At 37.4% G+C, this 11,221-nt stretch overlaps 1 protein-coding gene and 1 pseudogene across 1 annotated transcript in view; both read right to left on the bottom strand.

The window, feature by feature from the left end:
- Positions 1 to 1,175: 1,175 nt before the first annotated feature.
- The window catches only part of LOC102877423 (eukaryotic translation initiation factor 1A, X-chromosomal-like), a 16,986-nt gene continuing 6,940 nt past the window's right edge, over positions 1,176 to 11,221 (bottom strand). The window contains exons 3-7 of the mRNA XM_006893793.1: positions 9,915 to 10,018; positions 6,479 to 6,529; positions 5,082 to 5,163; positions 1,906 to 1,997; positions 1,176 to 1,413 (exon numbers count right to left, since the gene is read on the bottom strand). Of these exons, the coding sequence (XP_006893855.1) occupies positions 1,408 to 1,413; positions 1,906 to 1,997; positions 5,082 to 5,163; positions 6,479 to 6,529; positions 9,915 to 10,018 (335 nt within the window). The 3' untranslated portion in view covers positions 1,176 to 1,407. The remainder of the gene's footprint in view (positions 1,414 to 1,905; positions 1,998 to 5,081; positions 5,164 to 6,478; positions 6,530 to 9,914; positions 10,019 to 11,221) is intronic.
- LOC102877034 lies at positions 7,593 to 8,445 on the bottom strand (annotated as a pseudogene).

Raw genomic sequence — 11,221 nt, 5'->3', positions numbered from 1 at the left:
TCTGACCTCAGACTTTTGACATTTAGGAAAGAGAATGCGAGGAGAGAGGGGTTAGAAAAGAGATGTTGCTCTTTTGAAGGCATGTTCAAGTTTATTACCTTCTGTATTACTTTTATCCTGGGAGAGTTGGCTAGAGACTGTTTCACAAGTTATATGATGGATAACTTCTTATAAAGTTGTGTAAGACTTAAATACTTAATTTTCATATTAGAGATGACAATGTTAAAGTTTGGCAGGGGGAACCCAAAACCCTAAATTCCCAATAGAAAAAAAATGTACACACAATAAAATACATCCTTAACATAAAGTAAGGGTATAATATACTCTGTGGCATAGCATTTTGGGTTTTTTTTATTTCTTGGTGGTAGTTTTTCCATTCAGAGACCAGAGAGCTTGTCTTTTTATTAATATGTGATTCCTTCCTCTTTCCCTAGCATAGGGAAAATTTTATAGAAGACTTAAATTTGTACAAAATGTTAAGAAATTAGACTTTCCTTTATATATAATTTAAGTGTGTATAAAGCACTCAAAAATGTAGCTTATGATTTCTGAAAATGACATTTTTAACATAATCTTTGTGTTCTGTAAAAATAATCTACATACATGCATACCATTAAAGAATAATTCAGGAAATTTCCTATGCACATAATGTTACAGAAAAAAAAAAGTCACAATATAGCAACTATTTCCAATGTTACGAGAACTTGGTGCCACCTAGTGTTCAATTTCTGCAACTACTGATGTAACAAATTCCAACTTGTAAAATTACAACCAAGGTTCTAAAAAACTGCATTTTAGAAATGCGTTTGCATTGATATGTCTTTGGTGGCAACCCAAGAGAATGAAAAGAATTGTATGATATCAAAATTAGTATAAAAATAGCCACATGCGACTTAAATATGAAAAAACACACTATTAATTTTTTTACTTTAAATGCAGACTTCTGCCATTTTTAAACGGTATCAAACTCTCAAGGGGGTTATCTAGGTTAAGTGGACGACACAGAAAGACTCTGTGTACAGTCAACAGACTAGTCCAAATTACAGCTTAATGAGAATTCAAGAGTAGGGCAAATGAATCATTCGAAATAGCCATTTCTGGGAAGTGAAGTGGTCAAAGTAGGAAAGTCTGTTTTCCATTCCCCCTACCCACCCATTTCAACCGTTCATCTTGTAGTCTTTTATCCATAAGCTCCACTACACCAAAAGAACAGAGAATGTTTAATATTTCACATAAGATAATCAATATTACCTGTTTTTAAAGAAAACACCAATGCCTTAAAAATAAATCAGTCTGCTTTAACAAATTGCATTCATGCTAATGAGATTTTAATCTTCCACAGCAGGCCAAACTCCAAACTGAATGACAATCCTCAGAGGAAATGGAATGTTGAACGTTGAGTTCAGTTTAGATCTAGAAGTGAAATGAAATCAAGTCAAGCAAAAAAATAATTCTTTCATTAAAACAGTCCACCGGCTGCTCAGGGGGTTAAAGATGGGCCATCTCCTCCCATGCAATTTATAGCCTCTGAAACACTGCTGGAGGGTTAGCAGCTATGAGTTGGTTCTGACTTGATGGCATATAATACCATCACCATGATCACTACATATGAAAGACTTTGCCCCTTAGGCAATCTGATACAAAAAGGCCCATTTGAAGAAACTTTTCTCTTATAAAAACCGTTAACTCTGTAAGCCTAACAGTTCTAATTTTAAAAATTGTCAAAGTACAGACTGACCAGCTGGCTTCTAAATAATACTTAATATTTCAATTAATGCTAAATCTCAAAATATACTTTTATGTAAGTGGTCAGTAGTCTCAGATTAAAGGGAGTTAAGGGAACAGCTGAGCTTTCTGTGGTTAATTCATAAACAAAACTGAAAAATTCAACGCTTATATACTTACATCATCAATGTCCTCATCATCATCACCAATGTCATCAAACTGGATTTCATCATCATCTCCTGGGCCAAATGTATCGGTTTCATTGATTTTAGCTAAAAACAGAAAGACAAATAAAGTCACATAATATGTGATCAAGCAGGTGTTATTAAAACAAATGACTGTTCACTAAAAGCAGATGTGAGACTAAATGCTGAACTATAAAAGGAGACTCTTACAAAATATACCTTAATTCAGTCTAAGTTTCATAATAAGAAAAATCCTCCTAACTGCTACCTAACAACTTTATCATGCATACCAATAGTCTTTTGCTAAAAATATTTCGTAAGAAGGCTTGAATTAAACACCTCTCCTTAAACAGTAAAAGTGAACCAGGAGGTTTAAATCTTAATTCAAGCTATTATCAGTATTTTCCAGATTGGAAATACTAAGAATATCATGTAAAGATTTTCATGCTTAAATAAAATTATGCTGTTTTCAATACAAAATATAATGAATCAAACCAAATCAACAAACAAAAGCTTACAAAATAGTATGTAAAAAATGTATAATACTATGTATATTACATTTCTTCTTTGATGAGGTTATAAGACTTTTAATTTTATTCAATTGTTCTGCACTAAAGGAGAGGAAAAGAAGGCTGGGTTTCCAATTAAAATTAATCTTATAAAACAAAATGTGTACCAAAAAAACCCCAAACAAAACAACAGCCACCACCCAACACATTTCTAAAGTCATATAAATTTAAAAAACCAAAAATCTCATGGGTTACTACTATAACCATCTAACAATTATCTTTGTTTTATATGTAGCTTAAATACTAACAGTCTCTTCCTGAAACAATTAATCCTCCAACTAGTATTATTGAACAATCCAAGGCTCATAAATTATAACTGCTCACCAACTGCATCTACTAAGAACAAATCCGAGTTATATCTATTTCATAGTATCTAGCTCTGGTGGTTAACAGTAATTGCACAGCCAATGAAGGAGTATAAGGTTTAAACCCACCATCTGCAAGAGAAAGACAGACCCCCCCCCCCGTGTCATTTAGTGTCACTAAAAACACATGCTGGAGGGTCAGCTATAGGTTACTTCTGACTCAATAGTACACAACAAAAACAAGTATAAAAGAGAGCTCTGGTAACACATATCAAAGAGAGTTGTGTTATTAACCCAAAGACAGCACCCTCTGAACCCACCAGTGGTTCCAATGGTCAAAGGAGGAGCAATCTTCCCTCATGATATACAGCCTTGGAAGCTCAAAAGACGGTCAGCTACTGTTCTTGTTAGGTGCCATCATGTCAAGTATGACCCATAGCAACCCTATGAACAACAGATCCGAAACCCATCCTATCCTGTGCCGTTCTCATACTTCCTGACACATTAGAGCCCGTTACTGCAGTCAACGCATCAACCCATCTGTTTGAGGGTCTTCCTCTCCTTTGCCAACCCTTCACCCTGCCAAGCATCATGTCCCTCTCCAAGGAGCAGGCCCTTCTAGCAAAATAACTGAAGTATGTGAGGAGAAGCCTCATCATCTTTGCCTTCAAAAGAAAACTCTAGCTGCACCCTCTCCAAGACATATTTGTTCATTTGACAGTCCACGGGATGTTCAGTGCTCTTCTCCAACACCACAGCTCAAAGGCATCAATTCTTCTGTCATCCTTATTCACTGTCCAGCTCTCAGATGCACAGCAAGTGACTGGAACGACCATAGACTGAATCAAATGTACCTTAATCCTCAAATGTACCTTAATCCTTAAAACTTTGGAGAGATCCCTAACTGCAGGCCTTACCAGTGGAATAAGTGTGATTTCCTGACTGATGGTACCAAAATGACTGAAATGCAGAAGTTGGAAACAATGAAGAAGGAATTATTAGTCGGAAAAATACAGACCTGGTGATAATTTCTATCACTGGCTAATTTCTATCAGCTGGAAACAGAATGATCACATTTTCTATTTTCAATGACTTATTCCTTGGAAAGACCTTTTTAAAAGGTCTTTACACATGGATCTCATCTGATAGGCTGTGGAAAGAATCGCTGGAGAAGCTCATAACTGGCAGTCAAAAATGGCCAGGAGTGGATTGTTGGTCAGACCTTCATTTACTCATGTGCAAGTTCAAATTGAGGCCAAGGAAAATGAAAATAAGTCCACAAGAACCAAGATACGATCCTGACTCTACTGCATCCGAATTTCAAGATCATCTTAAGAATAGGTTTGAAGCACTGAAACACCAGTGTTCAAAGACCAGATAAGTTATGGGATGATATATTAAGGACATGAAGAAAGCAAAAGGTCATAACAAAGACAGAGAAAAAACTGAAATGGATGTCAGAAAAGAGCTGGACAAAAGATTTCTAAGGAGAGCTCAAGAAGGCAAAGTATTATAATGGAATGTGTAGAGAGCTGAAATTGGAAAAATAAATAAAAAGGGGAAAACTCACTCTGATTTCTCAAGATGAAAAAACTAAAAACTAAATTTAAACCTCAAGTTGCAATACTGAAAGATGCAATATATTAAAGCATCAAAAGAAGATGGAGGAATACACAGAATTACTACACCAAAAAGGACTAACTGACACTAAGAAATTTAGGAAGTCCCATATCAGCTGGAGCCAAGAGTAGTGAAAGAGGAAGGAGAAGCTGCATTGAAGGCATTGACAAAAAATAAGACCCCAGGAATCGATGGGATTCCAAATGATTTGTTTCAATTAACAGATGGAGCCTTAGATGTGCTCCCCAGTCTATGCCGGAAATTTGGAGGACAGCTGTCTGGCCAATATATTGGAAGAGGTCCCATTCCCAAGAAAAGTGATCCAACAGAGTGTGGAAACTATTGAATAATATCATTAATACCATATACCAGCAAAATACTGCTGAAGATCATTCAAAAACAGCTAGAACAGTAAATAGATAGGGAACTGCCAGAAGTTCAAGCAGGATTTAGAAGAGGCTGTGGCACCAGGGATACAAGTGCTAATGTCAGATGGATCCTGCCTGAAAGCAAAGATTTAGCTACTAGTCAGTTTCAATTCCACAGCAATGATTTTGAGTAGTATATAGAAAGGTATTCTTAAACAAATCACACACGAAAAATGCTACCAAAATTTTCCATCCTGAACACCAACAATTACATCAAATGACAGCCTAATATACTAATTCAGAAATTACCATGTTCTGGAAGCTCGCCATATGCCTTCAGACTTCTAGCTTCATCCGCATTGTATTTTAAAATGACATCAGCCTTGTTATCCTTGAAAGAAAAAGAAACTGACTTTTAGAACTGATTATGCCATAAAAGTATCCTTTACTTCATAAACTGTCTTTTTACTAGAAATCTCACTGTTCTGTGAAAAATACTTTCTTTTTAAAATTTTAAAGATTTGCCCTACTCTCTAAAAACATCCTTGGGTTTCAACCAGTAAGCAGCAGCCTACATGTGGGACTGAATAAAGATGAAGAGTTTAAAAGGAATTCTTATAGAACCCATTCGAATAATAGCAGAACTGTGCAGACCCAACAATCTTTAAGATTATTTGGTATTTCTCTTTGAAACACTAAATTTCCTGGGACTTTATTTTGAAAAGTGGTTAAACACTGTGCCCCACAAATGTAAACTAGTATTAACAATCCAAGTCAATTAACATACTTTTCTGTTTTTACCAGTTGTTTTAAAGGTATTTAATAACTAGAACCTCCCATAAAGGTTCTATTTTAAATTTTTATAGAAGACAAAATCTAAGGTGAAGCCTAAGAATTTGTCATTTTTAACAATCCTCTAGATGTTTCTGATGGAAATGTCTTCTGGAGAAACATGACCATGACTTCTTTATTTAAAAAGAAAAGAATCTGACTCAGTTACCAGTTCGAAAGAGAACCAGAATCATCACAGTGAAGGGAGGGTAGTATGGTTCAGGCCAGGACTTCAGAAACTATGTGTAAGGGAAATCCATGGAAAATGTTAAAATCAGGGCTCTGAACTAGTTTTTCCTAGCTCAGTCAAGCAAACCAGGATGGACTTCCATTTTACAATGGTGGGTAAACTGGAATAATAACCAGAACGGGGAAAAAATACAGGTTGATTCCACACTCTTAGCAATAATCTACTCTTACCAGTCACCTGAAAAAGTTCACTCTGTCCCTTTCTGAGTTGCCAGGGCATTCTAGCACAGACTGTGCCAGGTAAAAATGACTGGAAGCTCTGGTTAAAAGGTGGAGCAGATTTGAAAAACTGGGGTGAGGCCTGAGAATCTACCTTACAACAACCCTACACATTCAGTAATTCCCAGGGGTTGATGATCTCCTCATCACTCTTCAAGCACAGGAGGATGATCATGAGATAAAAGAATCAGGAGAGCTGGCTAAAGTTAGAATTTTACTGCTTTATTTTCCTCATCTGTCATATAGGGAGTGAGTCCTCTCTTTGTCTAGGGTTACTGCTATGCTCACAGAAGGAGGACACATAATTGGTATGAATTAGAGGCAGATTATATAGTTATATGTTCTAACAATTAACACTTCACTAAATTCAAGTAAATCAATAAAGAATTTTAAATGCAATTTTTTACCTGATAATCTCTGAGTCCAACCAATATGATGTCTGAGGTATTTATCCAGACCTAGAAAAGAAAACCCACCACATATGAATCTTAAAAGGAAATCAAAGAACAAAACAAAAAAGCAAAGTATCAACAGCCTATTTTACATTTTGTGGAATTTTCAAGATTAAAAATATAGCTTTCTTCTTTTAACAACCTGGTAGTTTAATAATTTCAGAGTAATGATTACTAGCTTAGAAAGTAAGAGATTTAAAATCATGAACCACCTCAAAATGGTTAACCAAACCACCAAAGCTAGTGCCGTTGAGTCAGTTTTGACTCATGGTAATCTTCATTGGGTTTCAGAGGCTGTAAATCCTTATGGGAGGAGACTGTCTTTTTACCCAACTGACAACTTTTTGGATAGCAGCCCAACACTTAAAGGACTATTTACCAGAGTGCCTTACAATATGGTTAGTTTTCTTTTGTAACTATGTTGTTATGGAAAATTATAAATTTTCTGAAATATAAAATTCATCATATTTTATTTCTATTTCCCATCTATCCAACCACCCATCCAAACTGTCATCAAGGAAATCATATTCAATTCCCTACCATCAAGTCAATTCTGACTCATAAAGGCACTGAGGGACAGAGTACAACTGCCCATAGGGTTTCCTGGCTGTTGATCTTGAAGGAACAAATGCCACCTCTTTTCCCCACAGAGCAGAGGGTGAAATTGAACAACTCACCTTTTACTTAGCAGATGAATTCTTTGAACTACTGAAACACCAGGATCCTTTCTCACAGATACAACCACAAAGCGTCTTAGGTGGTAAAGATTACATAACCAAATTTAAATCAGAGTTGGAAGGGCCTTTTTTTTTCCAATTCAAAAGAGCTTTCATAAATAAAAGCCCACTGTCTCAAAGAGACTACCAAGAAGGAGTGAGTCCCACTGTGCTGGTGAAAATTTACAAAGAGGAAGGGGAACGAAGGGTAAAAACCATTATTTTAAAGCTGAAACACTGCTTCTTCAACCATTCATAAAGTCACTTAATGATACAGATAGGTATGAGAAAAATGGGAGTCCATACTTGCCTTGTATACACAACACTGGGCAAGTAAATGCCAGCTGCACTATTTAGGAATGACTTGCTAAAACATTGAAAAAATGAAAGACTTCATCCTTGTCATAGAATGCCACTTCTGTGGAACATTCAGTGCACATGACTGGGTGGTAAATTTCTTCTCCTTCTGTCTCTGCCTGTTTTGCAGCATCTCCCTGAGTAAACCGCATCTTCTTATGGTCCCATCTTTTTTTCTTGTTTTCTGGGATTTTGTACCTTAGAATCTCTTCTTTATTGACAGAACAATTCATCACAAACATTGCTCTATATTGAGTTTTATATGATTCATGCCTTTGGCAGTCAAGGCACAGTGTGGTCATGCAGGCTGGGCAATTCAAAAGAGCATCACCATTAGGTACAGCTGTTGTTGATGTGGCCGCTGTAGTCCAAATCCATGATAGCCTCTTCTCTGTGCATCAACCCAAGCCTGATCCTTGTTATCCTTTTCAGGATCGTAAAGTAATTCATGATTTGTTGGAATCCGGTGTCGCTTCTTTTTTTCCTTGGTCACCTGTGCTGCTTTGTCTTCACCCTCAAAATCAAAATCAAAATAGACATCATCATAGTATTTTGTCAGAGCTGCTCCAGTTTTCCCATTTCCTGAGGAAGATCCTGTTTCCAGAGAGGATAACTTGTCCTACATTGTCTTATGGTGGAATTTAATTCTGCTTTCATTTCTTTTTCAAATTCAACTTCACCTGATGATTCACTTTCTCCAGTGAGACATTCTCTGATGAGTTTTCATTTTTGGTCAGGGGTTCCATGTAAAAGCACTTCCACTTCATCTTCAGAGCTGCTTACAGCCGGCTCCTCGTCACTGGGCTCTTCAACAGCGTAGGGGTCATAGTCTTCTGATAACTGGCTCATGGCTGCCTGCACCAGCCGACAGAGTGAGCCTGGAGACAACTCTGTGTATCTGTTTACCACTCAGGTCCTTCCCTCAAGAGTCCTCCGACTTCACTTAAACCCACACTCGGAAGGGACTTTTAACAAATCTAATTAATTGTTGTTGTTATGTGTCATTGAGTCACTTGCAACTCATAGCGAACCTATGTACAACAGCCCTAAACCCTGCTCTGTCCTGTGCCAAATCTCATGGTCTCCAACACACCCATCCCGATTACCCCAGTCACTGAATCAATCCACCTCATAGAGGGCCTTCCTCTCCTGCGCTGTCCCTCCACCCTCCCAAGCGTGATGTCCTTCTCCAAGGACTGGTCCCTCCTTGCAATATGTCCAAAGTATGCCAGACAAAGCCTCAGAATCTATGTCTCCAAGAAGCAGCCTGGTTTAACCCTCTCTAGGACAAACTTGTTCGTTTTAGTTACTCTTCTCCAGCACCATAGCTCAAAGGCATCAATTCTCTTTCTAGTCTCCCTAGTCATTATCCAATTCTCTGATGGATAGCAAGTGAATGCAAAGACCATAGCCTGTATCAGGCACACCTTAGTTTCCAGAGTGACACCACTGCTCTCTCCAGTACTTTGGAGAGGTCTCTAACAGAAGACTTTCCCAGCGCAATAATTAATATACTTTGGAAAATAACAACAAATTTTCCATCACAGTAATGGTTCATGACCACTCGGGAAATTTAACATGAAGGCAATACTTAAGAGTTTATACCTAAATTTTATCAAAATTCTTTACAAATGTCCCCACAACTCTACTCCCAAGGAAGAATCAGCCAAGATATTTAACTATCAGGTCTTGTCAGTCAGTCTCCTTTTTCTTTCACAATACTAACATTAGATAAAAGGCCAGTCATTTGTTTCACAGGTAGCCTTTCAATTTGGATTTGTTAATTGTTTCAAGATCAGCTTTTCAGGCTGAGGAGAACTATAACACAGGTGATAAATATGTGTTATCTAGAGAATATGTAAAATTATCATCAAAGATCTTGCAGTCTGACTCACTGTAGGTAAATCACTATAAACCTCTGAGATCTTTGGGAACTTATGAGTTATTTGGTCCATAAAAATGGAATGTCTTGGAGAGGGCGCAGTTGGAGTGCTCTTTGGAGGTAAGAATGATGAGGCTTCGCCTCACATACTTTGGACATGTTGCTAGGACGGGTTATTCCTTGGGAGAGACATGATGCTGGGAAATGTGGAGGGTCAGCGAAGGAGAGGAAGGCCCTCAACCAGGTAAATTGACATAGTGACTGCTGCAACAGGGTATTGTGTGTCAGGAAGTGTGAGGGTGGCACAGGATAGAAGAGGGTTCAGATCTATTGTTCATAGGTTTGCTATGAGTTGTACACTACTCGACAGCACCTAACAACAGAGACAATTTTAACCCTAACCAACTTTATATTAATAAACTATTATCATACCCACCTTTTTCCTCAGTTTTCCTCTGATGTGACATAACCTTTTCACACCATCGAAACACATAGCTTCTAATCGTCCATTCCCCAACATTTTGATTACTTGTGCATATTCTGTAGGGAGGGAAAGATGTATGAAATACTGTTCAACTTTTGATAAAAGCAAGCTAAAATACTAGGTCCACACGAAAGTGACAAAAATTGCCAGACTGGCTAGGAATAAGTACAAGTGTAAATAAATACAAATTTAGAAAGAGGATCACCTAGGGACCAGAGGAAGGATAGAAATACAAAGATACTGAGATAAAAAGATACTGGTAATGTTTAATTTCTCAAACAGAATATTAGAAATCATATATATATGCGCCTCTGGAAACTATGAACTTTGAGAAACATTTTGATAGTTATAGAAAGACTTCAGGCTTTTTGTTCATAGGGTTGCTATGAATCGTGTTCGACTTGACAGCAATCAACAACATGTATCACAAATAGAGATAAAGAAATATACAGAGTAAATTTACTAAAAGCGAACAATTACATCCAACAGTCTATGTGTTGTGTTTTTGTTTTTATTTTAAGGTAAAGGACATTACTGCAACTATTAAAAATGGTTGGTATTCTACTGAGATTCTTCTTTCAAGGTGACATATATTCTATTTAACCATTGAAACCACAGCAGCAGTCTTCATCACCGGTCAATTTCTAAAGCCTTGCCCAGGTATGTTTCTCTACGCCAATCCTCTCATTTAATAGAGTAAACAGAAGCCTATAGAGGTCAAGTGATTTGTTCAAAGCTGGTTAATGAGCCAAAATCAATACTTTATAATGCCATTTCCACAATTATCTCTACTACCATACAGATTTTAACCAGCTATTCATTTGATGCAGAGAGACTGCTGTATGCTCTACTTTCCCATTTCAAGGTGGCTTGTCAAATTAGCACATTTGGATCCTGTCCTCCTCATTTTGGCTCTCCTGCAGTTATATCTCAAATAATTTCAATCTACTTGAAAAATAAAGGAGGAGCCTGGGTGGCACAGTAGATTAAACATCAGCTGCTAACCAAAAGATCAGCAGTTCAAACCCACTAGCTGTTCCTTGGGAGAAAAATCTGGTACATCTGCTTCCATAAAGCTTTACAGCCTTAGAAATCCACATGGCAGGCTCATTCTGCTCTACAGGGTTAAGAATTGGAAATAAAAAATAGTGGCGCTGGCTGAAAATCGCCTGTGACTTCATCCATAGCCACTGGTGAGAGTCAGCGCCCAGAGCCATCAGGGGCTTTAAGCTCGTTGCCCACTGCTGTGGTGTGGACAG

Source organism: Elephantulus edwardii, unplaced genomic scaffold, assembly GCF_000299155.1.
Source record: "Elephantulus edwardii isolate Elephantulus edwardi_28Jun2011 unplaced genomic scaffold, EleEdw1.0 scaffold00131, whole genome shotgun sequence".
Classification (NCBI taxonomy): Eukaryota; Metazoa; Chordata; class Mammalia; order Macroscelidea; family Macroscelididae; genus Elephantulus; species Elephantulus edwardii.
This window is presented reverse-complemented; position numbering and strand designations above follow the sequence as displayed.